Source organism: Podarcis muralis, chromosome 16 (genome assembly GCF_964188315.1).
Source record: "Podarcis muralis chromosome 16, rPodMur119.hap1.1, whole genome shotgun sequence".
Taxonomy (NCBI): Eukaryota; Metazoa; Chordata; class Lepidosauria; order Squamata; family Lacertidae; genus Podarcis; species Podarcis muralis.
In genome coordinates this window covers 23,627,186-23,646,167 of record NC_135670.1, presented here as the reverse complement: position 1 = coordinate 23,646,167, position 18,982 = coordinate 23,627,186, and the positions used below count along the sequence as shown (strand labels likewise).

The 18,982-nt window shown below is 50.2% G+C and overlaps 1 protein-coding gene across 1 annotated transcript in view; it reads left to right on the top strand.

Moving 5' to 3' along the window:
• Nucleotides 1-293: 293 nt before the first annotated feature.
• GAS2L1 (growth arrest specific 2 like 1) overlaps nt 294-18,982 on the top strand; it is a 50,379-nt gene continuing 31,690 nt past the window's right edge. The window contains exons 1-2 of the mRNA XM_028709951.2: nt 294-1,340; nt 9,201-9,875. Coding sequence (XP_028565784.2) covers nt 9,225-9,875 — 651 coding nt within the window. The 5' untranslated portion in view covers nt 294-1,340; nt 9,201-9,224. The remainder of the gene's footprint in view (nt 1,341-9,200; nt 9,876-18,982) is intronic.

Sequence of the window (18,982 nt, the reverse complement as noted above, 5' to 3'; positions counted from 1 at the left end):
AATTTGGGGCTGGTGGTGGAGGAAATTATTCTTCTTCCCCCTTGTCCCCCCCAAAAAACCCAAGAACCTAAGAGAGGGACTCCCAAGAAGGTGAAGCGGGACTTCACCCCAGGGTATCTCGGAAGCCCTCGAGGCAGCGACGCTTCCACCCCCTGGAAACAGCAGGAGGGGAGAGCGCTCTTGTGCCCCGATCCTGCTTTGAGTGGTTCTCATTAACGCATCTGGTTGGCCACTCTAGATGGGCTCTTGTGGCCTTGATCCAGTAGCCGGGTCCTTCGGAAAGAGCGAGCGCCTCGTAAGCATGTGCAGAGCGCCTCCCTCCGCCCCCGCCACGCGGAGCTCAGCCTGCGCGTGGGCAGGCCCTTTGCGTCACGCGCGCTTGGCAATCCCCGGCACCTCTCCTCTCCCCTCTCTCTCCCTGGAGAAATGAAGCAGTGACCCGACGAGGAACAGCAGTAGCGAAGGATGGGCGTGTTTCGTCCCTGATCCGGATGAGATCAAGGCGCCGGCAACGGGAAGGAGGCGGCGGAGAAGGAGCAGGAGCAGGCCAGCCGGGGCTGCTCCAGACCCCCCCCCCCCCATCTCTCCCATCGCCGCTGGAGGGGTCATGGAGGCACTGAGCCCCGGAGGCGGGTAGCCAGCCAGGGCGCACCTACCCAACCCCGCCGCGCCCAGGCGCGCTCCTCTCTCCAGCTTCCTCCCGGCCGGGCCAGCGGCTCCACCTCTTCCTTTGCCTCTTTGAGCCGCTTAATTCCCAGCAAGCGATTAGCAGGCTCGGATCGGATCCTGCGGCAGGCGGCGCCTCCACCTCCTCCTCCTCCTCCTCCCGGCTTTGCTGTTGCTGCTGCGCGGCTCTTTTCCCTCCACCGACGGCGCGCTGCGCCTTGGAGAGGTTCCCGCTTCCTCGAGGGGGGCCGGAGAAAGCGAGACGACGACCCCCACCCCCATCCCAACCGAGCCTCGATTGCTTGTCTCTCCCCTCTGGAGACAGGTCGCCGAGGCTGCTGCTTCCCTCTCTTCTCTTCGCCCCCCGAGGGGTCTTTGAATTCTCTCCGCGCGCCCTTGGCTCTCCTTTGCCGCGCGCGCAAAAACGGGGGAAAAAGTTCCCGGCGAGGGAAAGGCGCACGTGGGAAAGGGAAACGAGAAAACCCGGGTGCGATGACGCGTGGCTGGTGTTGTTTGAAGGACGGGGAGGGGTGAACGACGCCCTTCCTTCTCTTTCCCTCCCCGGGGAAAAAAAAAGTCCACGTTGGGTTTGTGTATCCGCGCGGGGAGTGTCTTCCCCATCCCGCCCAGATCCGGGGAGAGAAGCAAGACTCCGGTCAGTCATGGTGATCCGGGTGAGTTTATATGATAGGATATGGTTTCTTTGCGGGGTTGGGGTGGGGTGGGGGCTAGCTGTTGAACGCGCGGGCGGCATCTGCACGGATTAGGATGGCTGGGCCAGGTTCAGACGTGCGGGCCGCGCGGTGGAAGGCTGCCGTATCAAGTGATGACTTGCATGTGTGAACAGGATGGGGGTGGGGCGGCGGCGGTCACCCTCGCCGGTCAGACTTTCTTCTCTCTGCCTCGAACGCGGCTTTTTTTTCCTCGAGGGCTCGGCGCATTCGGTTGCCCTGCGCTGAGCCGTCGCGATCCGTGTGGAAGCCCCCGAACCCGTGAACAGGTTCCGCTGGAAAGCGTCGCGTGGGTGGGAGGGGTGTAGAGGTTTGCCTCGGATGGTGTCCCATTCACGTGCTCAAGCCCTCCATGGATGCTTGACTGCTAAGCTTGCACGTGTGAACCCCCAGAAGCGTGGCATGGGGGGTTGAGGAGATGGGTATTCAAGGTTTGTCTGGGGTGGCTCATCCAGCGCTTGATGAATGAAATATGAAATTGTGTGTCTCAACCCAAATGGCTAAGCTGTGTGAGTGTGATCACACACACACTCACAAAATTCCTCCCACCCCCAATTGTATCTAATTTGTTCTCGCCTTATCATGAGTCCTCAGGTTCCATCTCGGACTCTTCCCCCCAGTGGTATTGTCTTTCCTTCTCATATGACAGGTTTGAGAACTTAATACTTAGTCATTGCGTCTCTCAAGTGCTGCAGGGTCATCGCACCTGCCCACCCACTCAATTAAGTCGTGATAGGGGCAAGAGATGGGTAGCTCAGTGGTTAGAGCACCTATCTGCCTTGCAGCCAGAAGGTCCCTGGTTTAATCCCCAATGGCATCTCCTGGTAGGGCTGGAAGAGGTTCGATACCAGAAACCCAGGAGAGCTGCTGTCAGTCAGTGTAGATAATACTGAGCTATGTGGACCAGTGGCCTGACTGGCAGCTTCCTATTTAATTCAGCTCCGCTTTTACAATCATGAGGACTAGCGTCTTAATAACAAGGACTAGCATTTATCTTGTTTTGAGGGGGTACAGACAATACTGAACTGGATGGGCCAGCTGTCTGTACAAGGCAGCCTTTAACGTTCTAACCAGTTTCATTCAAAAGGTGTTAGAACGTGGCTCTGATTTTTAGGGTGAAAGTGCCCTATCCCCCCAGTTTATCTATCTGTGCTCCTCCTCCTCTTAAGTTCCAAGCTGCAGCAGAGAGAGAAATGGTTGCGGGAAATGGAACACACCTGTTTTGATCTCGGTCTGACTTCTGCTTTTATAATTGGAGCAGTCCAAGTTTTCAGCATATAGGTCTGTTACCCACCTGACTGTCTTAGAGGGCAGTAAAGGTATCTAATCACAGTTACTCTAGGGACACAGTGATGTTTATTACACCGGTGTGATATAATGGTTAGAGTGTCGAACTAGGACCTGGAAGACCAGGGTTCGAATCCACTCAGCCACGAAGCTCGCTGGGTGACCTTGGACCAGTCACACCATCTCTTCGCCTAACCTACCTCACAGGGTTGTTGTAAGAATGAAATGGGGAGGAGGAAAACCATGTTCACCACATTGAGATCCTTGTAAGATAAGGGTAATAAATAATGATGCCAAGTCAGTCCTTTGGTCTGTCTAGCTCAGTATTGTCTACAATGTTTGGCAGCGACTGTCCAGGCTTTCAGGCAAGAGGCATTCCCAAGCCCCACCTGGAGAATGAACCTGGGACCTTCCCCACGCAAGACAGATGCTCTACCCCTGTCCTTGTCTTCCTTACCTTCAGGGCCAATGTCTGGGTTCTCCTTTAGGCTACATCACTGATAGATACCGTATTTACACGAGTCTAACGTGCCATCAAATCTTAATGCGCACATTGATTTTCAGAACCTTGGGAAAAAAAAGTATTTGCTGGCTAATAATAATAATAATAATTTATTCTTTATGCCCACCTATCTGGCTGGGTTTCCCCAGCCACTCTGGGCAGCTTCCAACAGAATATTAAAATACAATAACCTATTAAACATTAAAAGCTTCCCTAAGCAGCGCTGCCTTCAGATGTCTTCTAAAAGTCTGGTAGTTGTTTTCCTCTTTGACATCTGGAGGGAGGGTGTTCCACAGGGCGGGTGCCACTACCGAGAATGTTAATGTGCCATTGAATCTAATGTGCAACTTAAATTCCCCCCCCCCCCCAAGGTGGGCATTAAATATGAGTAAATACGGTAATAAATCTAACACGTATGTGGTCATGGCCAGTAGCACAGGGAGCTCGAGCAAGGGGTTGGGCAAACTGATGGAGGACAAGTCTATTGATCACTTCCAGCTATTGCAGTTAAGACTTCCAACCCCAGCGAACCATTTATCTGCACGCCAGCTTTGTTGCAGGGAAGACCTGGGCTCCCAGAGGCATCCGGCTAGCCACTGTCGGAAGCAGGAGGCTGGGCCAAGTGGACCTTGAGCTATTCCAGCAGCTACTTCTTACAGCCTTATTTCCGTTGTAAGTTTGGCCCCACCTGTGCTCTGTACATCTCAGGCAGTATCATACGACTTTAAATAGTCACGGCTTCCCCCAAAGAATGCTGGGAATCCTTCCCATGGAACTCTGGGAATTGTAGCTCTGAGAGTGGGTCTCTCCTGACTCTCAGAACCCTCAAGGAACAACACTTCCCAGGATACTTTGGGGGAGGGGAAGCCATGGCTGTTTAAAGCGATATGACATTGTTTTAAATGTTATATCGCGGGTGGGGCCTTTGTTCTTTTCCCCAAAGACCTCAGAGGCTTCTCCCCATTTTATCCTCTCAACGATTGGTTGAGAGAGAGGCCATGGGGTTCAGGTGGTGATCTGAACCCAGATCCCTGAGTGCTGTTGAACCTGATTTACTAGCCAGGGTATAAATAATAACATGATTGATTGATTGCACTTTTATCCCACTTTCTGTTTAAGGAGCGCAAGGTGGCGCACAAACTTCTCCCCATTTCATCTTCACAACAACCCTGCAGTGTAGGTTAGCTTGAGAGGTGGTGACTGGCCCAAGGTCACCCTCGCTGAGCTAGACGTGGCCGAGTGGGGATTCGAACCTGGGTCTTCCAGGTCCCCCTAGCCCAGCGCTCTAACCACTGTGCCACACCGTCTCGCAATGCCAAAACAGTGCCTTTCTTTCTGCATTGCAAGCTCCCCAGCAGCGGCCTTTTCAACTTGGCACCCTGCAGAATCTGTCGGACTACACTTCCCATCAGCTGGCTGGCTGAGACTGATGGGAGTTGTAGTCCAACCATATCTGGAAGCCACCAGGTTGACAACAGCTGCATGGCTGCCCTTCCAAGTTGAAGGCATCCCAGCTGCATCCCGTGGAGGGAAACCACTGATGAACGAGTTGGGACTAGATGTAAACTTGGGGATGGATAGTAGAATCATAGAATTGGAACATAGCTGTCAACTTTTCCCTTTTTTAAAGGGAAATTCCTTTATTCCGAATAGGATTCCTCGCAAGAAAAGGGAAAAGTTGACAGCTATGAATTGGAGCATTTGAAGGGTCATCTATTCCAACCCTCTGCAATTCAGGTAAAGGGACCCCTGACTATTAGGGCCAGTCGTGACCGACTCTGGGGTTTCACGCTCATCTTGCTTTACAGGCCGAGGGAGCCGGCGTTTGTCCGCAAACAGCTTCCGGGTCATGTGGCCAGCATGACTAAGCCGCTTCTGGTGAACCAGAGCAGCACACGGAAACACCGTTTACCTTCTCGCTGGAGCGGTACCTATTTATCTACTTGCACTGTGTGCTTTTGAACTGCTAGGTTGGCAGGAGATGGGGCCGAACAACGGGAGCTCACCCCGTCACGGGGATTCGAACCGCCGACCTTCTGATCGGCAAACCCTAGGCTCTGTGGATTAACTCACAGCGCCACCCGCGTCCCTCTGCAATTCAGGAATCACAGCTAAATCACCTGGCTTTCGACCACTTGCAACCAAGTGAAGATACCTGGGAGCCAGGATGGCATCTGATATCTTCCCCATCTTGGGATCTTTGGATCTGGACTGTTTTCACACACTAATACCGCATTCTGTAGAATTCGACCAGTTATATTTTATCTCTTCGGTCAGAATGAATTTCTGCAACCAAATTGCTTTCTCTGAGCAGCCTGAGCAGGAACACTCACCATTAAGAAAAAGAGGTCAGGATAGGCCAGTATATATATATGTGGACTGTCCCTGGATCAAGTGACTTTTCTTCTTTAAGTTCTCAAAGCTCTTAACCTAGCGCAAGGTTGTCATCTGAACTAGCCAGATGTTTAACTGAGAATCAATCACAGCCAGTCCTTTAGAGCCACAGTCTTGCCCCCCCAAATGGCAACTAGACATCCCTCTTTACCAACTGCAACCTTGTTAAATTTCAAGCACACCTGCCAACGGTACCCTCCCTCTGCCAAATGCCTGGGAGCTGTTTGTGGAAGGGCACTTTGCATATACTCTGATGCACCCATTTTTTTGCTCTAACGGCAGAAAACTAAACTCTTGGGTTGCTTCTCAAACAGAAACCCACTTAATGGGTGGGTCAGGTTCTGTACTGTGACTCCCCACCCCCCACAGGATTAGGCCACTGTGAATAATAAGAGAGTGAGAGAGAAGATGAGTACAAAGAGATTCCCTGCCTCCCTCTCCCTCCCTGAAGTTCACAGGCTCTGAATGGGAACTTTGCCCCTGAATACGTGGGATGAGTCATCCTTACCAGCAAAGGGACTTGAGCCAGAAAGAAGTTTGTTTAGGCACCTGAAAAGCACTGAGCGAGGAGGTGGCTCAGTGCCCGGTTGGTTGGTTGGCACCTGAACCAGCAACAACCCCTTCAGGGCCTCCATGGAAACCCCCCCTGACCCCCAATTCCTATTTGTGCAGACTGACCCCCCCCAACAACTCAGTTGAGAGGTTTTCAACCAAATTGCGGACCACAATACTTGAAGCTGTGCAGTGGCTCCCCATTTGTGGAATGCTCTACCCAGGGAGCTTCAACTGGTGCCTTCATTATACATCTTTAGCCGCCAGATGGAAAGGTTCCGCTTCAGCCAGGCCTTGGGCGGACGGAAGATCCAATGCCCTTTGAAATGTGTTGTTTGTAGGGGGAATTATTGGTTTTTGTCCTTTTTTATTTTTATTTTTTTTTAATATACAATGGTACCTTGGGTTAAGTACTTAATTCGTTCCGGAGGTCCGTTCTTAACCTGAAACTGTTCTTAACCTGAGGTACCACTTTTGCTAGGGACACGGGTGGCGCTGTGGATTAAACCACAGAGCCTAGGACTTGCTGATCAGAAGGTCGGTGGTTCGAATCCCCATGACGGGGTGAGCTCCCGTTGCTTGGTCCCTGTTCTTGCCAACCTAGCAGTTCGGAAGCACGTCAAAGTGCAAGTAGATAAATACGTAGGTACTGCTCTGGCGGGAAGGGAAACAGCGTTTCCGTGCGCTGCTCTGGTTTGCCAGAAGCAGCTTAGTCATGCTGGCCACATGACCCGGAAGCTGTACGCCGGCTCCCTCGGCCAATAAAGCAAGATGAGCGCCGCAACCCCAGAATCGGCCACGACTGGACCTAATGGTCAGGGGTCCCTTTATGTTTACCAACCACTTTTGCTAATGGGGCCTCCCGCTGCCGCTGCACGATTTCTGTTCTCATCCTGAAGCAAAGTTCTTAACCTGAGGTACTATTTCTGGGTTAGCGGAGTCTGTAACCTGAAGCGTCCGTAACCTGAGGTACCACTGTATTGTAATTTTATGTTGTGAACCGCCCTGAGATCTTACGGACGAAGGGCGGCGTACGGATTTAATAACAATAATTTGGAAAAGCTGCAGCACCAATTTGGGCGGCTTTAAAGGCTTACGCTAATCTGTGTAGGATAAGGCTACTGTGTGTGTGTGTTGAGTTTTGCAGTGTGCCTCTGAATGCCAGTTGCTGGAAATCTCAGGTGGGGAGAGGGCTGTTATGCTCAGGTCCTTCTTGTGGACATCCCAGAAGAGGTATCTGGTTGGCCAGTATGAGATCAGGTTGCTAGACTAGACGGGCCACTGACTTGATCCAGCAGGACTGTTCTGATGTCCCTATGCAGTGTTAGAAATTCCCCAGGTGTGTCTTGCTACTGGCGCAGGTCCAACTGCAACTACGCTGAGATTTACAGTAGTAGCTCGGGTTGCAGACGCTTCAGGTTACAGACTCTGCTAACCCAGAAATAGTACCTCGGGTTAAGAACTTTACCTCAGGATGAGAACAGAAATCATGCGGTGGCAGCGGGAGGCCACATTAGCTAAAGTGGTAACTCAGGTTAAGAACTGTTTCAGGTTAAGAACGGACCTCCAGAATGAATTAAGTTCTTAACCAGAGGTACCACTGTATTTGCCTTAAAGGTAAAGGGACCCCTGACCTTTAGGTCCAGTTGCGGATGACTCTGGGGTTGCGGTGCTCATCTCGCTTTATTGGCCGGGGGAGCTGGCATATAGTTTCCAAGTCATGTGGCCAGCATGACTAAGCCGCTTCTGGCGAACCAGAGCAGCGCACAGAAATGCTGTTTACCTTCCCGCCAGAGTGGTACCTATTTATTTACTTGCACTTCGTGTTTTTGAACTGCTAGGTTGGTAGGAGCTGGGACCGAGCAACGGGAGCTCATCCCGTCGCGGGGATTCAAACTGCCAACCTTCTGATCAGCAAGCCCTAGGCTCAGTGGTTTAACCCACAGCGCCACCCGCATCCCTCTGCCTTAGTCCATCGTTAATACCATTTCCATTTCCGCTGTGTGCGTTTCTCCTTCTTGCCGCTCCAAAGTGAATTGCTGTAAGAGCGAGCTACCGTCAAGCAATGTAGCTGAGATCATAGAACTGTAGTGTTGAAAGGGATCCCTGAGGGTCATTTAGTCCAACCCCCTATCGAATTGACAGTCCATTGTGGCGACTGCAACCTAGGTTTAAGGTGCCATTTGGCACCTAGCTTATATATCTGAGTTTCTAACACTGTTCCTACGCTATGTTCTAGCTCCACTGTCAGAGACAATGTGCCTCTGAATATCAGTGGCTGGGAACAACCAGTGCTTTTTTTCCAAAAAAAAATGTTTAGGGGTACTCTCATTTTCCTACTCATATTGAAATACTGCCCCTCAAGGAGGCCAAACTTAGATTCACAAAATGTTTAGGGGTATGCATACGCCTGCGTCCCCCCCCCCAGAAAAAACAACCACTGGGAATAACAACAACAACAACAATTTATTTATACCCTGCCCATCTGGCTGGGTTTCCCCAGCCACTCTGGGCAGCTGCCAATAGAATATTAAAAACACGATAAAACATCAAACATTAAAATCTTCCCTAAGCAGGGCTGCCTTCAGATGTCATCTAAGAGTCAGATAGCTGTTTATTTCCTTGACATCTGATGGGAGGGTGTTCCACAGGGCGGGTGTCTCCACCGAGAAGGCCCTCTGCCTGATTCGCTGTAACTTCGCTTCTCGCAGTGAGGGAACCGCCAGAAGGCCCTTGATGCTGGACCTGGGTGTCTGGGCTGAACGATGGGGGTGGAGATGCTCCCAGAGTTATACTGGGCTTTAAAGGTCAGCACCAACACTTTGAATTGTGCTCAAAAACCGCAAGCAGGGAGAGAATGGTGTTGCACTCAGGTCTTGCTTACAGGTTTCCCCACAAGGAAACACTTGTTCCTGCCTTGCAGCGGGTTGACTCTCATGCTCCCTTCTAGCTGTGCAATTCTGTGAATGTAAAGTGGGTGATTTAAGGCCCTGCCCCTGCTGTCAAGGGTCAGTTTCTCTCTGTGTGTGTTGTAAATTGTGGTATCTCCTGATTTTCTCCCCTGCCAGTGATGAGCTGTGGGAATATGCAAGATGGCTGACCAGAGCAACATCCAATCGGCGGCTTCCAAGAGCATCCGCCCCTTCCGCTCCAGCGAGGAGTATCTCTACGCCATGAAGGAGGACCTGGCCGAGTGGCTCAACACCCTCTATGACCTCGACGTCCAAGTGGAGAACTTCATGGATGTCCTGGAAACCGGCTACGACCTCTGCCAGCACGCCAACAACGTCAACCGCATTGCGTTGGAGTTCCAGCAGCTGCACCCGGAGGCGGCGTCTCGCATGAGGATCCCGCAGAAGGAGGTGGTCTTCCAGGCCAAGAACGTCATGCCGGGCTCCTTCATCGCCAGGGACAACATCTCCAACTTCATCCAGTGGTGCCGCCAGGAGCTGGGCATTCAGGATGTCGTGATGTTTGAGACCAATGACTTGGTGCTGAAGAAGAACGAGAAGAACTTTGTCCTTTGTCTCCTGGAGGTGGCCAGGAAGGGCTCCAAGTTCGGGATGCTGGCTCCCATGCTCATCCAAATGGAGGAGGAGATCGAAGAGGAGATGAGAGACCAGGTGGCCTATGGCGAGCTGGAGACGGAGGAGGCGAGCGAAGTCCTGGGGCCCAAGTCTCCTGTTTACCCGAGCAGAAGCCAGAGGATAACTTTGTGTGACCTCAAGAACCTGGATGAGCTGGTGAGTCTCTTCTGTCCTGCTGGCATCCTCTTTATTTATTTAAAATGTGTCTCCTTTTACAGACTGAACCCTTCTCCTGGCTGTAATTCTGGAGGGCTGGCTAGCAATTGCATCAGCATATTTACTGAGTCATGTAAATGTTTGTTTATGTCGTTATTTTAAAATATTTCTATCCCAGCGGGTAACAAACAGCCACAACACAAATATAACCCTCTTCTGGGGGCGGGGAATCCAAGTTAATAAATGAACAGCATCCAACCTGGTTAAGAAATTTCCAGCATTACAGCAGTAACAGAACTGAGCCACCATAGCGTTTGAAATTCCCCAGGCAATTTTTGCTATTGGTGCAGGTCCAGTTGCGAATATGTTGAGATTTCTGGGCGCCAGGGTTGGCAACCACAGTTTAAAAACCTCTGTCTTAGTCCCTCGTTAATGCCTTGTCCATTTCCATTCTGTGTGTTTCTCCTTCCTGCAAGTGACTTGTTGTAAGAGCAAGCTATAGCCAAACAATGTAGATCATTGAACTGTTGCACTGGAAGGTGAAAAGACATTCCGTAGTGGCGACTATAACTGAGAGTTAATATGCCATTTGGCACCTAGCTTATGCATCTGGGTTTTCTAACACCGAGCCAGAAGTTTCCTCCTCCAACTTGGGCCCTCCATATGTTTTGCACCGTCAGCTTCTATCACCAGTCACCACTAGTCATGCTAGCTGGGGCTGATGGGAGCTATGGTCTAAAACATCTGGAGGGCACCAGGTTGGGGAAAGCTGCTCTGTCCACTGGGTTTCCGGATTGTGTGCTTAAGTGGAGGTTTCAGTCTAAATTCTGTGCTAGGTAGAACAGAATTCTGCAACCTGGGTACGTTACACATTTGCATGGCATTGTTTTGCAGAATTTAATTCTGCTTTGATAGTCATGGTGAAGGGCAAAGGCACAAAAGCTACTACACTTCATGACCAGGATCAGTCTTATTCTGCAGCTCCTTCAGTTACTGCATCTTTGGCAGGTGCCTGCTTTCAAGCACATTTTTGAAACCATGAGGTCTAGAATCTTGTTTGTTTGCTTTGAAAGGAAAGCTGAGATTTTTCATTCAGTGGAATTCTGAGGCTGGAGCTGCATCTTGCATCCTCTCTGTGTTCTGCAAAGTCGAAGCTCAGTGATTATTGTGTTTGCTTTGCACACAGAAGGACTGAGGTTCATTCCCCAGAAGTACCAGGAAGGACAAGGAATGTCCCTTGTCAGAAACCCAGGCAAGCTGCTGCCGGTCAGTGCAGACAATACTGAGCTAGATGGACCAATGGTTCAGTGGCAAAGCATCTGCTTTGCATAGAAGAAATCCTACAATCGCTGGTGACATCTCTAGGTAGGGCTGGGAGGGACTCCTTGCCCGAAACCCTGGAGAGCTGCTGCCAGTCAGTGTAGGCAGCCCTGAGCAGAATACCCAAATTGTCTGACTCGTTTTAAGGCAGCTTCCTATGTATGCACAGCCCTCAGTGTTTTCAGTCTACGTTTGAGGGGGGTGTCTGGGATGTTAGGGGAGGGGTAGTACTTCTGATGGGGGACACATCGTGCTCCTTCTGGGGTACTTTGTCCACGGCTCTCAGCTGTGGCTCCTAGAAGCTGTCAGCTTGCAGCAGCCGCCACACCCTAGGAAAGGGGTTTGACTGCTGGCTAAACAAAAATAAAAAAATTCCTTCCAGTAGCACCTCAAAGGTAAAGGTACACCTGACCATTAGGTCCAGTCGTGGATAACTCTGGGGTTGCATTGCTCATCTCGCTCTGTAGGCCGAGGGAGCTGGTGTTTGTTCTCAGACAGCTTCCGGGTCATGTGGCCAGCATGACTAAGCCGCTTCTGGCAAACCAGAGCAGCGCACGGAAATGCCCTTTACCTTCCCACCAGAGCAATACCTATTTATCTACTTGCACTTTAACGTGCTTTCGAACTGTAGGTGGGCAGGAGCAGGGACCGAACAACGAGAGCTCACCTCATCGCAGGGATTCGAACCACCAACCTTCCGATCGGCAAGCCCTAGGCTCTGTAGTTTAGACCACAGCACTATCCGCATCCCTTCAGTAGCACCTTAGAGACCAGCTAAGTTTGTTATTGGTATGAGCTTTCATGTGGATGCACACTTCTTCAGACTTAAATCTCCCCTGCCTTGTGGGATATCCTCGGGAGTAGAAAAAGCTAAGCCTAAGGAATAAACCTCGCACAAATCCAGAGTGGAGTCCCTAAGACGGTTGGAGGATGCCTTTCTGCCAAGCTGGACCACATCAGCGAGGCTGAGAGGTGGGTCTTGTCGTCTGGGCAGCCCAGGACCTCCATACACGCTGCCCAGGCTTGCATCCCAGGGATGTGACTTTGGTGCTCCACCGCAGCGGTTTGACTTCACCCCTGAAGGCACACTCCATTGTCTCTCTAGTTAAGAGGATGCCGACTTTTGAGGGACGGCAAGAAATGGTCTGATTAATTGACAGCTGATCAGGCTGAAGGTGTTTATGAAGTGAGCCAATGAAGGGAAGACAGCTCAGGGCTGTTTGCTGTGTTTGGGCTTAGCATTCCTGTCCTCTTTGAACTGAAATGCCCAATTGTGGATTAACCAAGCTGCCCTGCTTGGCAAGCTTAGGCTTCGGGCTGTTGTGTGATTTAGATCTGCAGGCTATTTGCGGTTTGCTTCAGTGGATATGGGAAAATTCCTCTTGCTGTTTCAACCCTCCTTTTAAAAATATTTGGCAGCTGTCAATACGGGATTCTCCTTCGCATGCCGTTTCCCTAAACAGAACACTGTTTATTCATTTGCTTTCGGTCTCCCTTTGCACACAACTCATCTTCAGTAGTAGTAATAATAATAATAATAATAATAATAATAATAATAATAATTTATTATTTGTACCCCGCCCATCTGGCTGGGTTTCCCCAGCCACTCTGGGCAGCTTCCACAGAAACCAAAAATACACTAAAATATCACACATTAAAAACTTCCCTGAACAGGGCTGCCTTAAGATGTCTTCTGAATGTCAGGTAGTTGTTTATCGCTTTGACATCTGATGGGAGGGCGTTCCACAGGGTGGGTGCCACTACCGAGAAGGCCCTCTGCCTGTTTCCCTGTAGCTTTGCTTCTCGTAATGAGGGAACTGCCAGAAGGCCCTCGGCGCTGGACCTCAGTGTCTGGGTAGAACGATGGGGGTGGAGACGCTCCTTCAGGTATACTGGGCCGAGGCCGTTTAGGGCTTTAAAGGTCAATACCAGCACTTTGAATTGTGCTCGGAAACGTACTGGGAGCCAATGTAGGTCTTTCAAGACCGGTGTTATGTGGTCTCGGCGGCTGCCCCCAGTCACAAGTCTAGCTGCCGCATTCAGAGTTCCTTTATCAGATCTGCAGATTTTCCCCTAACCATCTTTCCCGCCAGTGGTTGGCATCGTAATCGAGTCAATGTGGTCTAGTGGTTAGAGTGTCAGACAAGAGCTGTGGTGCCGGGAAATCCCCACTAAGCCCATTTTCAAGAAAAGCTAAGCTTTCCCCACCTCCTCTCTCGGCACTAGGCATTCAACATTTTTACGGAATTGCATAACGGTAAATCTAGAAAGGACCACAAGGAGATCATCTGGTCCATCTCTCCGCAGTGCAGGGATTTTTTATTTTAAGAGACATAGAATTTATTTTATTTTATTTAATAATATTTATGCACTGTTTGGTTTGGGGAAAACTTCTAGGCAGTTTGCAGGAAATATTAAAAGTATCAATAAAAACAATTTAAGATAAAATTATTAGTAAAAGGAGATTAAAACATGTCAACGTTGATGTACCTTGAATAGGCTTGCCTAAACGTTTTGAGTAGGCACAAAAAAATAATAATAATAATGTACAGTGAACATGCCTGCCTGATTTCAGCAGGCAAGGAGTTCCAAAGCGCTGCCACATTAAAAGAACAATTTCCTATCTGTGTGGAACAGGTATCGCTTGGCACTTGGCACAGTACTAGTCCCCCAGATTGAAGGACATAAATGTGGAAAAATCCTAGGGGGAGTGAAAGACTAGAGCAGGTATGGCCAAACTTGGCCCTCCAGCTGTTTTGGAACTACAATTCCCATAATCCCTGACCACCGGTCCTGTTAGCTAGGGATGATGGGAGTTGTAGTCCCAAGACAGCTGGAGGGCCAAGTTTGGCCATGCCTGGACTAGAAGCTCTGCAGTCCCAGCTTTTGTGACCCGATGGAATGACTGTTGGAGACCAATTTTGCTCTTTGCCCATCCTGCAAAATATGCCTCTCTGAGCCTCTGGCAGATCTGCTCAGCAGAATCCTCGGAAACACAGAGATCCCCTTCCCTGGGCTGTTGTAAATGCAGAAAACCTGGGCGAAGAGATCTTACAGCACACTGAGCTTTGGTGCATGAAAATAACTGGCTTCCACTCCAAAGTTCAGCGTGACGTGAGTTTTTTCTCCCAGGCTCACAGATATGCTCAGCAGATTCGGTGAGGAGTGAGAAGATCTCTGTGTTACGCTGAGCTCTGAAATTCCCCACGAGAGATTTGTGGGCTCTGCGTGGCTGCAGGGACCCCCGCTTCCACAAACCCTATGATATAAGCGCAGAGGACCTGGAGAAGGGTTGGCAAGGACCACCATAATGTCTGGCTGCTCAGGCAAGCCAGTATCTGTGGACCGCTGCACTTCCATGTTAAATTGGCTTTTCACCTGCTGAAACAGTCCATCAGAGTACGAGTCTCTGTGCAGTGAAGCGCATTCAATAGCCTCCTATAGAAACGATCGGCGGGTTGCTGTCAGGTGAATTGCTCTGATTCACTCTCATGCTGTTAACTCTGAGACCTCTTAATGTTTCTTGAGCCGGGAGCATTAAAGGGATTCGCCAGCCCTGGAAGGTGAGAACCATCGTCCTCACCACTTTGAAAACTGGCCAAGTTCTAAACACTGCAGTGTACAATTAATTGACCAAAAACATTTTTTTAAAAAAATGGTTTAGTGAGTTTATCCTGCTTTGTTGACTTTGGATCTTAAGGAAAGTTTCTGCTTTGAAAGCGTGAAATATTACGTGCCTTAACAGTGAAGCTGTGTTTTGTTACTGTTGACACTTCGGCTTTTTAATAAACACCCTCCCGAAACACTGACGCAGGAAAACACCTCGCTAATAGTTTGGCACATAGCCTTGGGAATAACAGCGCCATTCATTTTGCTGCTGGGTTATTTCTGAGGTGGACAAATATTATGACTCTGGGTCTCAAAGGAGCACAGAGGATGCTCTATCGAGGCAGCGCTCTTTGAATGAGCGAGAGAGTTCAGGAAAGTCAGGAAGCCTACGAGGGCTTGTCAATAGATGACAGAAGGCCCTTCACTCAGAATTCCTTAAATCTGGTTTCTGTGGAGGGTTTATTTACAAGGCAGCCCTCCATAATTTATGGAACAACATCATCCTTATCCAATAGCCATGCTGGCTTGGGCTGATAGGAGCTGGACTCCCAAGAACATCTCCTTCCACCCCAGATTTTCGACAGGGACCAACTCTGTGCCCAGAAGCTTGTCTATTGGTCCTCCCCACCAAGAACCTGTTTACAGTTCTGGTTGCCTCACCTCAAAAAGGATATTGTAGATGTGGAAAAGATTCAGAAAAAGCAGCCCAAAGGATCAAGGGGGTGGAGCAACTCCCTCACAAGGAAAGGTGGCAGTGTATGGGACTTTTTGGCTTAAGAGAAAAGGTGAGTAAGCGGCAACAAGATAGAACTTTGTAAAATCATGCATGGCATGGAGAAAGTGGAGAGGGGAAAGCAATTTTCTCCCTCTCTCCTGTCCCTGGAACCGATGCACATCCAATGAAGCTGAACGTTGGAAGATTTGGGACTGTTAAACTACGGAACTCTCTGCCACAGGAGGCATTGATTGCCACCAACTTGATGAGCCATGATGGCTGCGCTCTGCCTCCACGGTTGGAGGCAGCAAGTCTTCTGAATATCTGTTGCTGCAAGAAAGGGCTCTCGTCCCCGGGTCCGGCTTATTGGTGCCCCCCCCCCCCGGCCTCTGTGAGAACAAGATGCTGGACTAGATGGGCCATTGACTTCATCCAGCAGGCTCCTTTATGTTCTTACCGGTGTTTATCGTTGGGATGACAAAAAGCAGCTCTCACCATAGTGGTCCATGCGGGGTGCGGGGGAATAAAATCCCAAGCTCTGCTGTAGGGCCAATGCCTTTATTAGGAGCGGCTCAAATGTCACAAAATAGTGAGCATGTCTTAGAAGTTTTCCGGAACCCTTAATCAGGCTAAGATGCTAAACAAAATGAGAGGCAGGGAAGAATAACCCTGGCATGACGTCAAAGCCTGGGGTGTTCTGCATATTGTAATGGGATCTGGAGAGATCTGGAGACGTGAGCCTCCACTAGGTGCTAAAAAGATGATGGGTCAACCGTTTGGTCTCACCATCAGTTTAAAGTAACATGAGACCACTTTGAACTGTCGTGGCTTCCCCACCCCAAGGAATTCTGGGAGCTGTAGTTTTGTCAAGGGATGCAGAGCATAGCTGTCAACTTTCAGATTTGAAGATAAGGGATCAGCAACCTCACCTGTCCCGGGGACAGGCTACGGGATATCTAACAATCCGGGATAGCGGTGAGAAACAGCGCTGGAATAAGGGAATTTCCCGCAAAAAAAGGGAAGGTTGACAGCTATGATGCAGAGCACTGTTAGGAGTTCAGTGCTGCAATTGTTGTTGTTGTACGGTTATAGTAAAGGTAAAGGGACCCCTTACCACTAGGTCCAGTCGTGACCGACTCTGGGGCTGCGGCGCTCATCTTGCTTTATTGGCTGAGGGAGCCAGCGTACAGCTTCCGGGTCATGTGGCCAGCAAGACTAAGCCACTTCTGGCAAACCAGAGCAGTGCACGGAAACGCCGTTTACCTTCCCACCGGAGCGGTACCTGTTTATCTACTTGCACTTTAACGTGCTTTCAAACTGCTAGGTTGGCAGGAGCAGGGACCGAGCAACGGGAGCTCACCCCATCGCGGGGATTCGAACTGCCAACCTTCTGATTGGCAAGTCCTAGGCTCTGTGGTTTAACCCCCAGTGCCACAGCTATGATGCAGAGCACTGTTAGGAGTTCAGTGTTGCAACTGCTGTTGTTGTATGGTTATATACCAACCTTTATCTTCCAAGGATCAAAAGGTGGTGCAATTTCACCCTCACAACGACCCTGTGAGGTAGGTTAGGCGAAGAGATGGTGACTGGCCCAAGGTCACGCAGTGAGCTTCAGGGCCGAGTGGGGATTCGAACCCTGGTCTCCCAGGTCATAGTCCAGCACTCTTAACCATTACGCCACAATTCTCAGAGTTCCCTATCAAGAGGGATTGATTGTGAAACCACCCTGGGAACTGTAGTTCTGTAAGGGGCATGGGGTCTCCTAACAATACTCTTAGCAAACTACAGCACCAAGATTATTGGGTGGGGAACCATGCCTTTTTAAAGGGGTATCGTGGATGGTGTGAATGTGGCCCAAAAGTGATGCTTCTCAGCCTGTGGTTTGCCCTAAGCACCTGGCCCCAGTGGTAGACTGCCCTGACTCTGGAGGTTCTATCCAGCAGATTGTGTTTTCCATTCCTTTGCATGCACAGCCATGCGCTGCTCCTACTTCTCTTCCCTCTCACCTTTGATTGTAGTAACTGAAAGGTGTGCAGGGCGCAGGGGAATGTTGAAGGGAAAAGGAAGCGTCCGTGGCAGACATGTGACTCTTTCTTGGATCAAACGGATGATCAGCGGATTAATATTTGAATCAGGGCCAACCCTGCCTGCACACGGGAGCCTCCGGTGACCTGAGAAGCTCCCCTTGGCTGTCCCGCTTTGCACCACTGCAAAGCATCTGCCGTGTGCTGCGTAGCTGTCTTTTGAGCAGAAAATACTTTGGAATTGGCCGCGCTTGCGGTTCTGTCCAGGTCTCTCATTCTGTGACCAGGTCTCTCATTTATAACATTACAGGAGCCATGGATTATCCAGGCTATAATTTTCTGGTGGGCTTAGGATTCAGTAGAGAAGCTTTGCACTTTCTCTCCTTTCCCCTCCCTCTCCCGGCAGTCTGAAATGAATGCCTTTGGATAAATTGCTGACTTTATTCTTAGACGCAGCGTCCTTGTTTTTTTGCGGCTCCTCAAGTGGAAACTTGCAGCAATGTCTGCTTGCTGCAAGGTGTGAGCCGCCCACTTTGCAAAGGCAGGGAAGTCTCCAAGTTCTTGTCCGTCTGAGGGGGAGCCTCTTGGGGCGGGTTGCCGCTTGCATACTGATGACTCCAACCCAACAGGCTCCCTTTGACTAGAAAAACACTGAATAATGGACTCCAAACTGGTGCTCTGGTGTGTGTGTGTGTGTGTGTGTGTGTGTGTGTGTGTGTGTGTGTGTGTGTAGCTTTTGTTCCCTGTCTTGTTTACTCTGCAACTGGAAAGTTAGAGAAGATAGTGCTTTTGGGCGGAAAGAGCCAAGTTGATGGGCCAACATCCCTCTTGGGTTGAGCCAAACTCATTCTTCCTTTTCTCAGCTGTAGTTTTGAAGCCAGGTTTTATTTATTACAGTTATATTCCACCTTGCCCCTAAGGAGCTCAAGATGGCATACGTCGTCCTTCACCCTCCACAACCCTGTGAGGTAGGCTAGGCTGAGAGTGACTGGATAACATAGGCGCCAACTACTGGGGGCCCGGGCACTCACAATTTTGGGGGGGGGGGTGCTCAGCACCCGCAGCGCAGACTCCGATGTGACTTCCAGGTTCTACCTAAAGTCGCGTCAGAGGCCCGACACGACCCCTGAGGAGATGTTGGAGGCCCTGCTAGGCTCCATGAGGCCTCAGAAGCGCCGCTGTGGAGCGTCAATGTAATATCATGATGTCCCGTTATGTCACAGGTGCCATTGGGCACCCAAAGCCTAAGGCCCAAGTTGCCGCCTCTGCTGGATAGCTCAGTTGGTTAGAGTGTGGTGCAGGTAACACCAAGGTTGCAGGTTCGATTCCTGTTGGGAACAGCTGCATATTCCTGCCTGCTTTGTAAGGATCAGCAAACTTTTTCAGCAGGGGACCGGTCCACTGTCCCTCAGACCTTGTGGGGGGCCAGACTATATGGG